The following is a 19,996-nucleotide window of genomic DNA, read 5'->3' as shown; positions in this document are numbered from 1 at the left end:
TCATTGTGGTTACTGTCCTCTAGGCTCAAATGCTGTCTGCCACAGTGTCTGTTGACATCAAAGCACTGGCCATTTCTAAAGCCTATGAAAGGCAGGAAGAGGGTGGGAGACAACAGGCCTGTGTTCAATCCCGCACACCTCTGCCAACACAGCAAAGACAGCCAAGACAACTGCCTTGAATATTTAGCTTTCTTTTCCTTAACAATTGAACAGCCATAAAAGGAAAAAAGGGGTGGCAAAGAGCTGCCTGCAGTGAGATACATGATATAAACAAAAGGAACAGCTGTGAGATAAAAGAGTAAAAAATAAATGGCATGATTTGCAACCTGTAATAAAGTCATAAATTCACCTGAACAATAAACAAACAAACATACCACTTAAGAATATTTATTTTGAAATATTTATTGCCTATTGAGAAATATATATATTCACAGTCACATGAAAAGACAGGAGCTACTGGACGTTCAACCTTAAACTACTGAAGTTAGCCTAGCATAGCATATAGGCACTTTAACAAAGGAGCCTGATTCCATTCAAAATCATTAAAATACACTGAAAGTGAGCTCTAAAGTATAACTGACTCTTTATATTTTCTTTATTTAAGCCATTAGAAATGTCATGTTGTACTTTAGCAGATTAGCAAGCCTATGGCGCTAATAAGTCTTCTAAGCTAAACTAACTTGCTAGCTGGAGACTTAGCAAACAGATATTAAACAGGATACATTACAGTTTCTTTTTTTTTTTAAAAACGAATAGTTGTATATTCAAAAATGATTATTTAGCTTATGAGCTTTTATAAAGTTAGATAAACCTTGAATACTAAACTTTTTTTAGCCACTTTAGGCTTGGAGGACAAGTTAAACTGTGAGCACTGATATCTCCCATTATGTTAATATATAAGTGTGTTAATATATGAATAGTTGTGGTTCTTGATAAACACTAATTATTTTCCATCTCATCTGATGCTCCTCTGTACTCACCGGCAAGCTGCTAAGTGTTTCTCTCTGCTCTCTGGTCCTTGGCAGATATTGCAAACTGGGTTTTTCCAGCGTTTTTGTTGAAAACAGTTGCCTGCTGCGTCCAAAACTGACACTATGAGAACGGAGAGTGAACCAAAATATTATGTTGGGGCTCGACCAGCTGAACAATGAGCTGAAATCCACTGTAAACCTCCATAAAGCTGCAGTTTAAGCAATAATTCTCAGCAGGTTTCTCACTACAAGCGGTTAGTTATGTAATGTTACTTTGCTTCATGATGATACAATATCATTATTAAAAACATTAGCTGTGGAAACTTTAAATTAAGTTCACTGCCAAATAAATTAATGTCTACAACATTTTCACTCAATCAAGGTTATTTTAGTAAATTAAAAGTAAACTAAAAGTTAAAACTACATGTTTTTTAAAAATCAGTTAAATAAAATAAAACAGAAACAAAAACTAGACTAAAACACATGTGAGATGACTGAGTAAACTTGGAAAACTAACTAAAATAAAATTTAAAATATCTAAAGGAAATATCCTCAGTTTTAGTATATTTTAGTTTGGTTTAGTTATAGATTTATTTAGAGCTTGCCCTTTGAGTCAGCTGCTTATAAAATTATGTTTATTTTGTTTATTATAGTACAGGTACTGATTTTGCTAAGACTTGTCTTTGACATATGCTCTTTGTACAATAATAATTAATAAAACTAAAAACTAACACTGAAAATGATCAAAACTAAACCAAAATAAACATTTTCCAACAAGAAAAACTAATCTGAAAGAAGAGAATCCTCTCTTTAAACCAAATAAAAACAAAGAGTCAAAATGAATGAATGGATTGAACAAGGGATTAGAAAATACAAAACTATAATAACTCTGATCAGTATCATTAGTTTTATTGACTTAAGCAGTCAAATTAAAAAACTTTATGTACTTCAATTTCATGTTTTTATTGTACAGATTAATATGATTACATTTTTTCAACATTTCTGTATTATCATTACAAGCTGCAAAGGAGTCATTTTAAAGCACTCCTTTTTCCACCATCACAGGTGATTTCTCACCTGAGAGCTCCACACCTTACAGTGACTGATACTGACATTTCCCTTAACTGTAAGCACATGCAAGAAGCGCCTGCAGCTAAGATGTCGTCATGAAAAACAACCCAGAGAACTGGTTTGAGCCGGTAGAGTGACTATCAGAGCAGGGAGATTAGCAGGCAGAGTGATCTGTGTGTCTGCAGCTAAGCCTACATACACGGCCTACCATAGACCACAGACATAAAAACCACCAAAAATGATTTGAAATTTGGATGTTAATGGAGTGGGTGATTGTCTTAATAAAGGGCCCATTTATGGTTAACTTGAAGATAAAGAATCAGAGGGTGAGGAGTCAAACCCTCAACTCATCTAAACCCTCTAATGCTACTTAGACAAGCTCTTATCTAGAAGCCTTGCATGATTAAATAGAGTCCAGTGTAAAATACACTGTGTGGAGAAAGCTGCTCACCTCCCTACCCTCCCATCCTAGCCTGAGCCAAACTGGTTTACACCGGTCTGGTAAAGAGCTGTGAGGGAAACCCAGTGAAGGTTAACCACATCCTCTCGTGAGTAACTCTATCCTCTTTGAATGCCCTCTGCTGTGTCACAGTGAAGAACATTAGAGGTAGAAATGTGCTGATAGTGTCTTTTTTGGTTGTTTTGTTTGCTCACTAAGAAATAAACCCTATCCTAGATTACATGACTCAACTCTACACACAAGCTGTTACACTACTCTGTGATCTATCCACCTGCACTTAACGTCAAAGACAAAGGTCATTTACATCATTATTTACCCATTTCTATGGTAACTTGAATTGTGTCTGACATGAGGGTTTTCCCTGTGTGTGACTAACACTGAGCACATAGGTCAAGCTCTGAGTGTGATGTCATTTTTTTAAAGAGCTAAAAGTATTTCATGTAGACTCGAGACTATTTTGTAACACTTAAAATGCCCCGTGTATACTCTAATGCAGTATAACAGTGTTAAGCCCACAAATCTAATGTGCCACAAATGTTGACCTGATGTGCCCTGATTGGTGGTTACCAAAGACCATGTGTGACACGTGTAAGAAAGATGAACAAGGATTCAGTTATAGTATACAACAAAATAATTTATTTTATAAAATTACAAACAAAAGGAACTTTTCATAAATGCAGTTCATTGTGCTGAGACATGTTGGTGACAATAACACATTGGCCACTAATAACTTGTAGTCGTACAACAAAGTAAAGCTGAGGGACAAGGCAATGTGTTCAGGATAGGCATTCATACAGGCAGGTTCCAGGGCACCATGAAGTCTCACATTGCAGCTGTGCGCCATCATCAGCACAGCGATTTGCATCAGTACAGTCACGCACCCACAAGAGTGCATCAGTAAATTCAAGTCTGCATGAAGACTTAAATGTATTCCCTTCATATTCCCACTTAGTTCATGTCGCTCCAGCCCGCTCCGGGCAGGACTCCGCGCTGTCCCCTCCGTCCATGAGGCGACAGCCGCCGCACGCCGCCGGCTGAGCTTTCTTTTTTCCTTCGGCACCTGACGCTCGTCTCCAGGCGACAGGTGAGCCACAGCCCAGACACACCGGGAGTGTTCTCAACATTCGGCTCACACACGAGCCGACACACAGAGAGACAAAGGCGGTGAAACTGCTAAAACACAGTCAGCGCAGTTTGAACATCTGCCGCACCATCCCCGCAATCTGCAGGAACTTGTCCTTCTTTCGCTGCTTCAGAGCCATCAGTGCCCGGGCCGTCTCCTCCGGATCCTGCGTGTAGGAGAATATGCTCCTCACTCTCTCCTCCGCCTTCATGTCGCCCGTTTTCTGGAAAAGCCTCATCAGCGCGTCCTGGTTGACGTTCTCGAAAATGTTGGCCACGGCTTTCTTGCGGTGCGCCGTGTCGAACTTGTTGCCGTGGACGGATGGGCTGACCCGGCGGCATTCAGAGGATGCGTAGGAAGACATCTTAGCTTTTTGTGTCTGTAGAGTATAGTTTCTCCGCTCCAGCTGTGGCCCTCCAACTCGGTAAGGGGGAGTTGTTCGGTGCGCACTGTTTCTGTGGAGCGGCTCAGGCTTGAACGTTAGGCTGGGTGAGTGCCGTTGAGCATGAGCGGTAGGATATTTATGGAGGCAGTGTGGGGTGTGAGTTTGCCGGGACGCACTCCCAGCCGGTGACATCAGTAGTTGTGAAGCAAACAGACGCACCGCCCCTCCGAGCCCAACGTATTAGAGAGTCCCTAACCACTCCACACACACACACACACACACACACACACACACACACACACACACACACACACACACACACACACACAGGGAGAAGCCTGATGAAACCATTGTGCGCTTTATCTGTAAGGCCTGTTGATTACAGTAACTTAACTGCTTAACAGAAATGCTCTGTTATGAAAACTGAATTCTGTGTGCCACGATAACTGACAAGGGTCTCCTTAAAGAAATCAAAAGATTCTGAAGAATTCATTCGCGTTGGTATTTCTCCATCGACACAACTTTGTGCTGAACATTGGGGGCGTCAAGATCTCTGTCTAAATCAATCTGGGTAAATTCCTAGATGATTAAACATGCAACTATTTTGCTGGTAATAACTGAAACGAGTAAAGAAAATCAACAGCCTATTTATGCAAGATAATTCATAATTTTATTGCGGGGGTTATATTGGTTGGGTCTAATTATTGCGGGGGTCATAACCCCCCTAACCCACCCGTGTATTTCTCATCTCTCTGTGCTATACTGCTAGTGCACGTGATGTGGATGGATCTGTTCTCTCTGTGTCTCTGTGATACTGCCAAAGGTTGTTTACAAAAGGAATTCATTTCATAAAAGCAATCTGAATGAGGGATGCTCGCCTCTTCTTCAAGAGTCTTATTAGTTTATTTTAGTTGACACAACCTCTGCTCATTACATTTTTTAAAACATCAGAATCTCCATTGTTAGAGGAAATGGCAGGAATGTGGGTATCAGATTCTTTCTTTTGCTTGAGGGCAAACATAAATAGCAATGGGGAAGTAATTCTGGACTAATGAGTGGCTGCTCATTATGACGTTACCCTACTTGAGGGGACACCAAGAAAATTCTGAATGACTCCTTCTTTAAATTTGGATCAGTATAATACAGAAAGGTCTCCAGTTGGCTCATTTTTATTACTTACTTTGATAGACAGACAGACAGACAGACAGACAGACAGACAGACAGACAGACAGAAAGAAAGAAAGGAAGAAACAAAAATAAGTCACCAATCAACAAAAGAAAACACAAATATATATCTTAGCACTAATGTAGGACGCAAATACAACAATAACCATCTGTCTTAGTGCATGAGTCATTTGTTTCTGTAAATTTGTTGGCCCAGCTGGCCGCTAGGTAAAAGTGGGCATAACAGGAATGGATTAATTAGAACTGTTAGCTTGCTTTCTAACACAGAGAGAATGTGTTCAGCGTGAGTGTTCGTTTCCTCGTGCTGTGTATAGTGTTGTGATGTGACTGTCGTCTGGCTGAAATAAGTCTCTGTTAGATTTAAACTGTTTGCAAAAAACCCCACACAGACACACTTTTTTTAAGTGCTATTTTTGAAAGCAAACTTTACTCCAATTAACTAAAAATGGGTTTTCACTAGTTCCAAAAACTGCAACAGCAGATTGTATCTTCCTTTTCCAGTTAGCAGTGTGCTTACATTTTGGACTTGACATGAGAGGGTTGTTGAGCTCTGTTTATGCCTGGAGGTGACTGGAGGCCAACGCAGCCCGGCTGAGTTGCGCTGATAAGGCTGTGAGGCGTTCCCCTACTTGAAACTCTCGTTATAAACACACAGCAAGTGTCATAGCAGCCGGTGTTTTTATGCTGAAAAACTGACATTTGCCCTAAAATGTCCCCTCAACATGGCGCCTTATATGGAAAAACACATTCGGGTATAAGTGACTCAGGAAGTGTGTGTTTTCTTGCGGAATAAAGCTTATGCATGGTATGGCCGGCATGTGGCACTGACATTGTTTGCTGATTTTGAACAATAAGCCAGAAATGCTTGTCTGGAGCTGGCACAGAGACAGAGAATAGCTGCACTCACCCTGGAAAAACATGGAACTGGAAATGACATATTTATGGCCCCAAAGCTGTCCCAGAGGCGCGACAGATAAGGAATGCACAATAAGGTTTCAGCAGTTAGACGGAAACTGGAGCCTTGTGCTGCTGACCCTGCTCTCCTGTCCACCCCGAGCATTCACGTTTTATCATAACAAAAGATTCACTAAATTTAACCAAGTATAAAGCATTTTTTTCTTCTTCGTTTTTTCAGATGTTGTCTACGGAGAGCTGTTCTCAGGAGACAGCAGTTTCACTCCCTTGTATTTTGCTCATTTAAGATTTGGCTTGAAGTGCATAATTAGACTCTGAAACATCCCTCAAACAGACTGGAGGTCACAGACAGGGCACTTCATTGCACGTTAAGATTTGCAGTCGCTCTGAAGTCCTTGCAATTATGTAACAGAGTTAGTGATCAGTCTTATCTATTGGACCACTTTTACTGTGTTTCACCCTTATCTTTGTTTATGGTTGTTTTATAATATAGTTATTATAATATGATAATTCCTGTCTCTGGAAGAGCTTCCAGATTTATTGGACTGTCCTATTTTGGCACGAGCTGTCTGGCGTTACCAAAGAACATTTACACAAACTTCAGTTTTGAAATGCTCCAGACTCCTGCAATATTTTATAACCACAGTTTGGGATGCAAAATGAAGGTTACATAATGCAGCAGGTAGCCTTGCATTAATTGCTTTATAGTCTATGCTACTTATGCAGATAATTATTGAGTCTATCTAAGCAAGACTGCTACTTAAATAGCACTGTTCTACACATCTGAGAACGTAAAGCACTTTATACAAGTATCATTCATGCAATCACATACACATTCCTACAGTTATCTATGTCTAGCCACTTTCTAACATGTGCACACGCAAACACAAATATCGTCTCCAATGGATGTACTGGGGGTGACTTCAAGTTCAGTATCTTACCCAAGGATACTTTAGACTGAAGGAGTCGAATCACTGACCTTACTAACCTTGTAATTATTGCACAACAACTTACTAGTGTGAGACACAAACTAGTTTGTGTATTTATTACAGAAGCAGGTCTTAAAAATATATTTTTTGCATTTTCCCAAACACAGTAAAAAAAATATGAACAGAATTTGCAGAAAATCTGCAAATGAAAATACAATAATGCATGCAATAGGTGCTTTATCTACAGGTATACTATTTAAAGAATTAAAAATGGAAAAACAGAGAAAGCTCAGCCATGATAATTACAGCTTAGATCCTAATGTTTTTTTTGACTTCCTTCTATGATTCTGGATTTAAAGGACCTGTGCAAGTCTTTACTGTGTCTTTATTGTGTCTTTATTCTGCAACCCTCCTGTTTCTGGACAGCTAACAAGAGATGCCTAAACAACAACATAAACATTACAAGCTAATATTGTGGACTCTTGCGTCCTAAAACTTTTAAACTACCTTCCCTCTGATCAGCACTTTGATTACATTCTTACTTCACATGAAAGTTTGTTTGCCTAGTGCGAGTCTGTCCACTTTAGATCCACTTCAATAACTAGTTTCAGTAACAGCATAGCAGCAAAAAGGAGCTAATGGGAGTGCTTACTGATGGAAAAATACAGATGTCTTCAACAATTCACCTCAGTATCACTATCATTTATCTGTCATTCCTGTCATTATTCAGAAATGAGCTTCGTTGACTTGTTGACAAAGTAAGGGATAATGAGCACTGACCATGGTCCACTTGATCCAGTGATTTCAGACACAGTCCAGCAACTGGGGCATGTTAACCATCTTGACACAAAATACTGATAAGCATTATAAGCAACTTTTGTAGGTCTTCATATCCTGTCCAATGTAATTTGAGGAGTTGCTGATAACATAATGATATGTGATGTCAGGTTAGCATGGCATGTCAATTACCATCCATCTTCAGCCCTCACTTGCCAATTTTTTTCAACATAATGAGCAAGATGCTTGTCATGAATGTATCTGACTTCCTCTCAGAGAGCGTGTAAACTTGTTTGTTTACTTATAGTTGTCTCATCTACATAATTTTTAATAGGTTCACAGTTACCTGAATGCGTGGAATCTATGGACAATCTATGGATGCATGTTTGGTAGCATTAGTTGATAGCTTAGCAAGCATACTCAAAAAAGAAAAGTGATGGTGACGAGGTAGCGCTAAGCTCAAGACTTCAGGGTCATCCATAAACCTGTAAATGATGTCATAATAATTCCATTCATTAGTCAGGTCATTCACCCTTGGTTTGGCTCAGGAGTCTCTGTGTGTTTCAGGGAAAGTGCATCTTCAGTTATTGTTGTTGTGAGTGCCAAAATTGCTTTGAGGAATTAGAAAATATCTATAAAAAGCTGCAGATCTGAAAGGGAAAAGAACACTGAAAAGAATAGGGGGTAATTCCAAAGATAGGACTTCCTGCTGAGAACAAAAAGACTAATGGAGTGCTTGTTTACATTTTAAACATGATTCTTTTATCTTCCATCTCCTTTGTTCTTTTTTGTCAAGTTGATGTCAGTTTGCAGTTCATGTCTCGCTTATAACCTGCTACTTATTTTCATTCTTTTCATTTTTCTGTCTTCTAAACAAGAATTTGCAATAGTGTTTACTGAAATGATAGACATTGTTTCCCCCATTTTTCTGCATGGTACGTTTAATCTAAGATAAACTAATCTGACATATACAAAGCAGCTGGCTGTTTACCACATGACAGATTAGAATTCTTCGAGTAAATAAATGTATTTTCCTGAAGGAAGCGTATTTTGCTTAAATACCTTATTATTTTTCCCTTCTTCATTTATATAAAGTGAGCGCAGATTATATAGATATTAGCATCACAACGTGCTGAGAACAATGATGATTTCATCAACATCATGTGTAATTCTTAAAAAAAATCCATGATTAGGAAATCGTTGAACAGTGATGCTTGTTGAAACAGTAGGTGACGTAAGAAGCCGAGATGTCAACATGTGTACACACTAAATCCTGGATAAGTCAAAGATACTAAATGATCCCAGGTTACGGGGCATTTGCTTTTCTCTAATATGGGCATGCAGTGTTTTGTAAATGCATCAATTCTTGTTTGGTGTTCTTGCTGCGTAATCCGGCCTAAATGTACCAAATATGTCAAACGATTTGAACCTTAGACATGTAAAGTATACGGCTACAGTTTCATCAGAAGACTGCCCAGAGTGTTTGACCCTTAATTTCACAATCGACCAAATGTATTTAGAAAAAACTAACATGTGAATTCTACTGATCTGCTAAAAATAAACCCATATGTTCATAGCAATGAAAACAAGCAAGCAGGTTTTAGAAGTCAGTGCTGGTAAATGAGTCAAGCCATCTTAGTGTATATAGCTCAATAACAAGCGCTGGTAATAATGACGAATAATGAATCCCCAAGCTCCAGCTTTGTGGTTACAATAGGAGAACACAGGCCTGTGTTTATAACTGACTGTAGGACCTTACTGGAATCTGGCAGCAAACACCCAGCCTGTCTGTTTGGCAAGCAGCTGCTTATGTAAGATGTGACAGGAAGGGAAGGACATTGGGGGGTAGAGTGGGAGTCTCTGGGGGACTAGTGTGTATGTGTGTGTGTGTGTGTGCATGTGTGTGTGTGTGTGTGTGTGTGTGTGTGTGTGTGCACACTAAGGGAACTGTAAACATATCCCCCTTAAGTGCGCTTTCAAAGGCAGCTTGTGAAAGATCTAGATGAGTGGTGCAGAGGCATGAAGCCAGCACACATTATTCAGACGTAACTGGCACCTTAGTTGTCATGATGGTAACACTTAAACAGTGATATTATAAGAGAATTTGCCGCAGTTGCAAGTGCCCTATGCAAGCAGGGGGTCCTGCTGAGGATTTAAAAAACAAGCTAATTCTGGTAATTGTTTAGCCAAAAATAAAAACACTCAAAGTGCTCAGTAACGTCCAGGAGAGTGTCTCAATTATAAAACAGATATAGTGACTCAACCACCTTCCTCTGGTTTTATGTCATGTTCATTTAAAACATACAAAACGCATCACATGAACACCATCTTCACCAAATGTTCAGAACGAAGTCTTCACAGGTCGTTCTGCCAGCTTTTCTTTTAATCATCACCTTTTGTTTCACAGCTTGCTGGGCACTGGAGCCACAGGCGGTAACAGTAGATGCGGATTAGATGACTGAGCATTGAGGCCACATGGACACCTAGGCAATGTAAGGCACCGTTACACCGAGCCAGTTCAATCCGGCTGCAGCTCGGTTCAGGGCTGGTTGCACCACAGGGGCCCGAGACAAAAACTCCTCTTCGTCTATCCACATGATGCTCCCCCAGTCAGCAGCATGAACTGAGCCTGCAATTCCAAGCATCACTGGATAAGGTGGATGGTACTGAGGTCACTCGTCCATAAGCTGGTTGGTTTTCTAATGTCATTAGTCCACACATTAGTGCCTATAATATATATAATAATATATTATATATATAATATGTATATAATATATATATAAGTCAAACTCAGCTCTTACACTTGCACTTAGGATATTGGAAAGTTTTAGTGCAACCATTATTTTGCTTTTGTTAATGTTATGTATCATAAGGCTGCAGACCTCTCAAGCTCTTATAGCATAAAATGTAATCGCTTAGAGGATCATTTGACCTACATCATCATACATCATCTAGTGGACCAAACACTATTGTATCAGAATATGTACGTTTTTACTACCTCCCAGCCCAACACTGGAAGTACAAATTCTAATTTGCAATCTCTTTTCTTTGTGTTGAATCCAAAAATCCTTTGCCCAGGCTTTAAGGTGTTTATGGCCAAGTATTCCTGTTGTCCTAGTTTTGTGAAAATTTAAGTGCAGCTTCTTTTTTTTTATAATTCTACCCATACATACAAAACAAACGATAACAGTATAGCTCAATGAATAAAGGAATGAGGACAGACTAATCTGAGCACAGTTCAAAGCTCAAGAGTCAGTACGAAGAGAAAAACAGCCATAAAACACATGCCATGCATACGCTGTTTCAGTTTCTGTTTATCATGAGCAGACGCTGCAAAACAGGGCAGTATGGTCACGCACCCTTTACTCCTGAGTGAGGATGCACTGCTGCAGACAGCTTTGCAGGGGCTAACATGGCTCACTGTCTCCATGGCGTAGCCTTAACGACAATAAGAGTCAGCGAGTGGAGGTGGAGAGACAGGGAGGAAACCGAGAGGGTTTGACTGGGTTTCCATAACACTGCACCAGTAAACACGGGGTGACTCAGTTAGATGAATTATAATGTCCTGTTGCATTGGAGGCCGTCTGCTTCTTAAGAAGTGATGAATAAACCATCCCACAATACAGTTTCCGCTTTACGCCTCAATGTTTAGAATAAAAAATTTTTTTAAAAACGGACTCACAAAAAGGAGACGGCCAGCTCTTTGTTTATAATGATGCTGTTGTTAGTCAGAGGATGTAGATTGATATATTCCACCTCCTGCATAATCTGGCCTAAATGTGCCAAATATCTCAGACGATTTGAACATTAAACACGTAAAGTAAACGGGGACGGTTTGAGCTTCTTTGTTTTTTGTCCTGTTTGCCATTCCTTCATATAATATGTTCTCTGTAAGCTCTTCAATCGCTTCCTCCCAATGTTTGCCAAGTGCTCATTTTACACATCATTTGATTATCAGGATTCTTTTTTCTAATATGGTAGGGCCTTTTCCTCACCTTAAAGTGCCTTGAGATGACTGTTGCTGTAAAGTGGTGCTATAAATCTAAAAATGAATTGAGATAATATGTTGTTGCATAACTTCGCCAACACTCCAAAACCTGCTTGTTGCATAAACCTGGCAACTCAATAAAGATCCATAACAAGCTGAAGGAGCCTGGGTGCGCAGCATCCTCCGCTGAGTCAGCTGGTAAAGGTTGCAGTGTATGTGGGTGTTTATCTCTGTGCTTTGCCTTGGATATTATTTCGACATGCAATCAGATATTGTAAATTAAATGATCAATATAAGTAATCATTTAATATCTCCTTGGAGTGAATCACACCCTATTCCACCTAGTTGTACAACAAACTGTACTTCAGTGTGTTGACTCAAACACTAGGTGTTCCCCCAGTACAACCACAGCCTTGTGCCCTTGCCGTCTGCCTCTCCACCTCAGATGTGATAAAAGTGTGCTGACCCCATGGCGTGCACGACAAAGAAGTGTATGAGCTGATGTCGTTTGGTCCGGCACCAGGTAAAGGAAATGACTGGGATGTGTCGGCAGTAGGTCCATTGTTAGCATAGCAGGAAGGCAAGGTCATATCAGAGACACAAGAGGGTGGAGCACGCAAGTCAAGTCTGCACTGATGAACAAGTCAGCTATTGCAAGGTAATAAATCAAGAGGGGTCTGATTGCAGAACACTTTCAGTGGAGACTCCAATCATAGCCTGTAACAGTGAAGCCAGTGCGGAAGTTCCTTTTTACTGGCCAACTGAGGCCAATAGCTGCAGGAAGACGTCCTGGCCTATGGAAGTCTTAGAAAAATGACTGTTAAACTTTGGTGAGTTTGGTAATTAAATTCATGATGGGACTGTCTCCTTAGTCACTTATTTCAGGTCATACTGAATAGATCATTTAATGCAGTTTGTACATTTTGGTCAAAGTACTCATGCTCATTGGCCAACAACTTGTCAAACACAAGTTACTGATACATCCGCTCCACTTCCTGCCAGTGAACCTGTTGCCGCTGCTGGCTTATTTCTACAACACCAGGAAGCAAAAATGTTATGTCTACATTAATGTATTATAAACTATCTTGGTTTCTTCTGTTCTATTCATTTATTTGTTTCATTAAAAGTAGGTCAAAGGTCAAAGATGTTTCAAGTGACATCAGAGAAGTCGCACTTACAGCCCTGCACATCCCTTTTTTGTAAAGCAGACACATGGAAACCAGAAATGACTCTTTCATTTTTGAAAGCCAAAGAGTGGTGGTCAGACGCTTTCAATCACACAACTGGATCTCTGTTTAGACAGAAAGGAAAACGTCACTTATGGGAAATAATGCACCTCTATTTACAGTCACTGGACAATTATTAGACCACAGTAATGCCGACTGAGAGCTTCCACAGACTACTCCTGCCAGTTTCTGTCTGCAGAACAAATATAACAGCTTCAAGGTGTTGACAGTACTGTGCAAAAGTCTCGAGCCACCCATTGTTTCCTTATGATTTAATAGGAAAATGGTTAGTGCCTGGTGTGACTACTTTTATTCTTCAACACAACACAACTCTCTTCGGCAGCTTTCTTGTAATTTCTTAAAGTAGTCTTCAGAAATAGTTCTCCGGGCCTTTGAAGAACATTTACTTAATAGTTGAGCAATCTTTATGCCACTTTCTGCTTATTCACTCAGTAACACACACAATCATACAGTACTTTATCTATACTTAACCTCCATAGTTTGTCCAGGGACATGCAAATCAGAGGAGCTGTAGCGCGATCTACTGACCTGATAGTGACAGTTGACATACTTGCACTGTGTGTTTTTCTACCCAGATAGGCTTTTATTCTATTGCCAGCGTCTCTCATATTATGTTTTTCGTAGACTCAACTAAAGAAAAGAAAACAGAATAATTACAGTAGTTTTTTTCCCAACAGACCACTAGTAACAAAGTGCCTAAAGGTACAATTTAAAATTAGGTCAACTGAGTTATCTTTTATGTGTCAACACATCAGTAGTCTGTTCCTTGAGTAAGGTGTTTTCTTTATACTTGAGTGAATCGATCAGATAATGGTCAGGTACTGGTACTTGTCTGAAAATGAGTGCATATGCAGGTTTGAAAGTCCTCCAACAAACCTCCAAAAATGAGAAGAAACTCTGGCTGCTTGGAAGTGAAACAGAAAGAAATAACAAGTGGGTCAAGACTTATTAACAGTGCCGTATGTACAAGTGTTTAGTGTGAGCCTTTTCAATAAGTCTGTGAATTAAAAGAAAGAGGTAATGACCTAGACGCAATAAGAGGAAGTCTATCAGCCGAGCCTTGCAGCAATTCTATGAGCTCAGGGAGGTTTAAAAGTGCTTAGCATGATAGTTTGGATATGGAACTGAGAGCAAGTGTCTGCTTTAGGCTGGTTCAAAGCAGTATAGTAAGAAAACTCAGTCTTCTGGATGGCTTTGCGAGTATATATGCTATATAGCCAAGACAGATTGCAGAGAAAGCTGGCATAGGAGCAAATATCAGCTGGGAAAACAAGAAGCACATCTCCTTTAAGATGGGCTCTCTTGACCTCACGTGAAACGCATCATAATAGTACAACTCATCCACTTAACACACTGTATACTGCAATAGCTACACCCTTTTTGCACACGCTCTCCTCTTATTCAGCTATTCATCAATAAGTGCCTTATATGTGTATAAGTCATGTATATATTGTATATATTGTGTCTATTTCTTACTTAGTGTATTGTCTGTCTTTGTTACTGTTTATACTGAAGCACTGTAACCAAAATAATTTCCTCTAGGGATCAAAAAAGTATTTTGATTCTGATTCTGATAATATATGTGACAACGAGGACAAAAATCGTGAGGAAGTGAGAGATAAAGAGAAATGAGGTCAACAGTTACTCTCCACAGGGATCCACTCTTAATGCACACTGAAGTACTGACAAGCACTGAGTCATAAGTTTCAGAACGTAGCATTAAACTAAAAGGCTGCTGTTTCTAAGTCCTTGTTTATACTGCATGCTGGACAGCAGGGCAGGCATCATCATCCCCCCTGCTCCACTTTGGACCACGGCACGTGGCCCACACGAAAAACAAGCCATGTGTGGAGTCAGTGCAGCCTCTTCTTCAACCTGCCAGCGACGTGTTTCCAGCCAGGCTCCTGAGAAAAATCCAAATGAAAAATCACATGTACATGAAAAATTTATTATTCTACAGCTATTAAGGAATGAATGCAAAATGAGAAGGAGATGGCTCAAGGATATTACATAAACATACAGCCTTACAGACATTCCAGAGGTTAATCCTAAGGGGAGGATTGGTTAGATGGAATGTATGATTTGCAATCGGAGCATGAGAGAACAAAAACAAATAGGAAAGATGGAACAGTCAGCATGCAGTGTTTGTTCTGTTGTATAAATGATGCTCTTAAGAGAATTCCTGCCTAATATTCCGCATTCGATCACAACCGGAGAAGATTGTTGACTTGCAAAGTAGCTTCTTTCCACTTTCTGTGTTTATACCAGTAGCTCTTCCCGGCAGTTCAAACTGAATGTGGATAACAAGCAGTTTCTCAAAAAAATGTAATCAACTTAAGGAAATTCAGCACACCAATTAGGGGAAGTGATTTAGTAAATAAGATATAGACCTGTGGAAAATGTGTATCTGCATTTACACGTTTTAAATGGAATTTATACAAAGCTATGTTGTGGTCAGTATATAAAATATAATGCCTTCTAAGAGACACAAGATTTGACTCCAACCCAGGGTTTGAACTCCGGAGAAGCTTTCAATAAAAAATTGTCGATGGATTAGTAATTATATTCTGCTAATACAGTACAGTTAACACAATCTCCCTAGTTCTTAATAGTTTATGTATGCTTTGTTTCTTGCAAACATATTTACCATATCTTACAAGAGTAAGAGACAGTCCAGTTACATGCATGTTAGGTTAGCTTATGATTATAAACTGAACCTATTGGTACAGCTGTTAGCCTGAGTGCTTGTCTGCATGGTTGTGTGTTGGCCCTGTGATTGGCTGGAGACTTCTGGGTGTTTCACTCCATGACAGCTGATATAGGCTCCAGGTCCCCCCTTCAGCAATGAATTGGTTTAGAAAATATATGTAAGTATGGCAGACAGATGAATGGATGGAGTACCAGGAAAATGAAGATTTTTATTTATTCTTATGTATGCCACTCTTCAACTTCATTTTATTCATTTAGCACCAAATCACAACAATAGTCACCTCAAGGTGCTTTATATTGAAAAGACCCTACAGAGAAAACATTCAGAGGACCCCCTATGAGCAAGCACTTGGTAGCAGTGGCAAGTAAAACTCCCTTTTAACAGGAAGAAGCCTCCAGCAGAGCCATCGGCTGTGACTGGTTAGGGATGGATGGGAGGGAGACAGAGCAAATGGTATACTGTGGATAAGTGCCACATTGTTTCTTACATTGTGGGCCCCCTTTCCCCGTTTTTAAGACATGGTGTCTGCTCTATATACCACTCTAATCTCAAATGAAGACTATGAAGTTGCAAGACAGTCTCTGAAATGTTGCTTTTTTCAAAGTATCAGCAAAAAGAAGGCATCTGGATGGCTGAATGCTAACCACTGTCAAATCTCAAAATGGATGTGACCTTTTTCCACTCTCACTGATGTGTTATGGATCTTGGCTTGCGGGTAAATTGGAAAACTCCTGAGCCAGATTAATTTCAAGGTCAGACCAGTGGTGTGGAAGTGACTGTAATGTCCCTGGAGTCCAGTAGTAGCACAGTTGTCATGCTTTCTGTGTTTGCAGTCAATAAAGTTCAATTTTTCCGCACATAGGTCATGCAAGCCAGCTGTTGGATGTCCAACAGCAGAAGCACTGACCACTGAATGACACCAGTTGGTAGGCAGAACAGATAATATGTTCCAGTTAGGGGCATTAACACTGAAATTGTGAAGTGGCTGGTTTAGAGATCACATAAGCTGCCTGTAATCACACGCTGTTATAGTGTGATTTCTCCCATTTCAATATTTCAAACAATATTGCAATGCCCAGTTTCAAAATGATTGTTTAACATCACAGTAAAATGTCATGTTAATGATGATATGCTAGAGCCTCCTACAGGCAGTTCAGGTTTACTGCAGTTTCACTTCATAAACAGCTGATTGTTTAAAAAGCGAAGCTGCTGCTCTCTGCTGGTGATGCTGAATATTTCAACTTTCAGTTTGAGGAGGAGGGATGACACCAACCCTGAGTCTGTCAGGTCATCCGAGGTTACACATATTAGTCTGTATAAAACTGCAATCAAAATGTTGAATAAACCAAACAGTGATATGTTAACATCTATCTGCACTTTGCACCTATCCACACTTTTATTTTGGCTTCACTTTGACATTTAGAATAGCAATTCTAGAATAGAATAGAATAGAATAGAATAGAATAGAATAATCATTTAATTGTCCCACAAGAAGAAATTTGGTTGTAACAGCAGCAGAAGAAAAGCAAATATACAAACAGATCAGGACAGAGAACAGAAACACACAATTTTTACAGAAAAAATATTTACATCAACTTTAAATTTTCAAATTTCTTTAATGGCTTTTGGTGCCCTGCCTCTTGCTCCATAACAAATGTAAATGTCTCCACGCTGCATCACTTGTTACTCTTTTTTTTTTACTCCACTACAATATAAGGATGTTAATGGAACGGAGGGATACATCCTAAATTCACACAACAGAAGAAGAATCACTAGCAAACCAAAAACTGTAATATTTTTAAACATTATTTGTAAATCTTGAGCTTTTCCTATCCTGTATTTTTTTTTTTTTTTTGAGCTTGCTTGTGAGTGCGAAAGCCAGGCTAAAGTCTAAAAATATTATTTTTTCTTTTTTTTTTTTTGCTTTGTTTATGTATCATTTTTCTATCTTTATTTTCTATGACTTTCTAATCTGCCAAGCTGCCAAACCCTGCCCATTCTTTGAATTATTGTAGTTTACTGTTGCACAATTTTATTAAAATAAACAATGGTGCATTTGAGTCCACCTTTACTGTACAATCTTAAAATATACAGGTGTGAAACAGGAAAAGTGATACATCTCCTGCTGTCAGGCCTTCAGGTTCCATGTGGTGTCTTGTAGCCTGAAAAACAATTTTTTGCACTGGCACAAATAATTTGTGGGGCATCATTTTGTGCCACCTGGTTGTTCTTTCATTTTAGTTTCTGTTAAATTTTTACCCAAAAATGTTTGTAAAAAACCCCCCACAAAAACACCAGAGGCTTTGGCTCCATTTTTTGGTATTTACTTAATTCATTTATATAACAACATTTGTGCATAAGTTTTTAAAATTTACAATTTGTATTAGCATTTAATGTTATGAAAATAATTCACTAAACATGTTTGTGGTTTTTACAGTAAAAGAAATTACTTTTTCCTACCAGGATTTTATGTTTTTGTTGTGATTTCAGATCAGTTGTGTTAATACAGCATGCCAATGAAAAAATAACTGTAAATTCAGACACGTGAGATTGTGCTGAAAGTTATGATACCAAACAAAGCCAGGCACAATATAAAGAAGTTGAAAATGGCCAGTTCTACCCTGAACCCCAGTAAATCATGAAAAATTAGGTTTAAATTTTTGGTGAAATATGTGTTCATGACATTGAGGATTTTTGGCATTTTGCATAAATTAAAGCATGCAACAATTTCATTTTTCATGTTTTGATATTTAGATTTTTGTGTGTTCAATTGTAAGTTATTTATTTTTTATCTTCTGTCCCTTTTGTAGTGAACACAGTGACTTGTTCATGACGATATTGTTTCTATTTTTCACTCTAACAGTGATCAGGTATGGATTATGACCGAGGGCTGAGTGATTTCACTCTATGGAATCTGTGGCGAGGTGACTCAGTGCTGTCATGAGATGAGGTGGAGGACGGCCAGGCATTTGAGCAGGAAGGTGACAGCTCAGAGGAGGAGATTGTGGTCAGCATTTACATAAACATTGCCTACGGGACCAGTGCCAGCATTTATGTGGCAGATACAAATATTTTATACAATTCCCACAGTCATATATAAATTTGTTCTTTGATGTGTCAATTGAGCACCGAATGGAAAGTCAGATTAGATTCATATGATCATAGGATCATACTTCCTGAAGTCTGGACACAGGTTGAAACTGTGAGGTTGTAAGTCCTGCTGTCCACTACAAATAACACTGAATAAAAGCTTTATTTAGCTCTTAGATACCTTGGCTCCCCAGAAAACTCGAACTGTTTCTTTCTCTCACTCTGCCCCATGGTACTCCAACTTAAAGCTACTGGGCGCCACCTGGAACATCTCTTAAGGAAAACAGGACTTACTATTCAAAAGGACATGTATCTCAGTCATATACAACATTGAAAAGAAGCTATTCATCATGCTAAATCTGCCTGCTACACTTCTATTATTGAATCTGCTGAAGGAAACACTCGCACTTTGTTTTCTACATTACACAATACTGAAAAAAAAACAGCTCAGACCCTTCCAATCTAAATAATCTCAGGCCAATTTCAAATCTGCCTTTCTTAGCCAAAATTCTGGAAAGATAGTGACTGCACAGGTTCATAGACATCTCACTGGAAATAACGTGTACGAACAGTTTCAGTCTGGCTTACGTTCATTTCATACTACAGAAAAAGCTCTAGTAAAAATCACTAACGATCTTCTGCTTGCAGCTCTGGACTCATCTCCATCCTCATTCTCCTTGACCTTACAGCAGCTTTTGACACCATCTCCCACCACATCCTTCTTCATAGATTAGCATTTATTGGCATAAATAGTATAGTAGTCGCCTGGTTTACCTCTTATCTCTCTGGCTGCTTACAGTTTTTTTAATTACTCACTCACAGATCACGATCTACTGCAGTTAATTCTGGAGCACCCCAAGGTTCTGTCCTGGGTCCTTTACATTTTATCATTTATATCCTACCCCTAGGCAGAGATGGGCAGTAACGCGTTACTTGTAACGCGTTACTGTAATCTGATTACTTTTTTTGAGTAACGCGTAAAGTAAGGGATTACTATTGCAAAAACGGTAATTAGATTACCGTTACTTTCCCGTAGGGACGCTGCGTTACTGCGTTACTAAAACCGTGATTTTTTGCGAGAATGTCTCACGACAGTGACGTAAGCGAGTGCGCCGTTAGTGACAACAGCTGTGTGCAGATCAACA

General features: G+C 39.3%; 1 protein-coding gene and 1 long non-coding RNA gene across 2 annotated transcripts; one reads left to right on the top strand and one right to left on the bottom strand.

The window, feature by feature from the left end:
- The first annotated feature begins 2,480 nt into the window (after window positions 1-2,480).
- Window positions 2,481-19,764, top strand: LOC143421448 (uncharacterized). The gene is made up of 3 exons (XR_013101095.1): window positions 2,481-2,590; window positions 10,224-10,506; window positions 18,625-19,764. It is a non-coding gene; the product is annotated as an uncharacterized LOC143421448 (long non-coding RNA).
- tcima (transcriptional and immune response regulator a) lies at window positions 3,111-4,147 on the bottom strand. Its single transcript, XM_004565798.5, has one exon. It carries the CDS (start codon window positions 3,987-3,989, stop codon window positions 3,687-3,689), a length of 303 nt encoding a protein of 100 aa, XP_004565855.1. The 5' UTR covers window positions 3,990-4,147; the 3' UTR covers window positions 3,111-3,686.
- Window positions 19,765-19,996: the final 232 nt, after the last annotated feature.

Source organism: Maylandia zebra, linkage group LG12 (assembly GCF_041146795.1).
Source record: "Maylandia zebra isolate NMK-2024a linkage group LG12, Mzebra_GT3a, whole genome shotgun sequence".
Taxonomy (NCBI): Eukaryota; Metazoa; Chordata; class Actinopteri; order Cichliformes; family Cichlidae; genus Maylandia; species Maylandia zebra.
The sequence above is the reverse complement of the archived record's forward strand: the minus strand, read 5'-3'. Positions and strand labels throughout refer to the sequence as shown.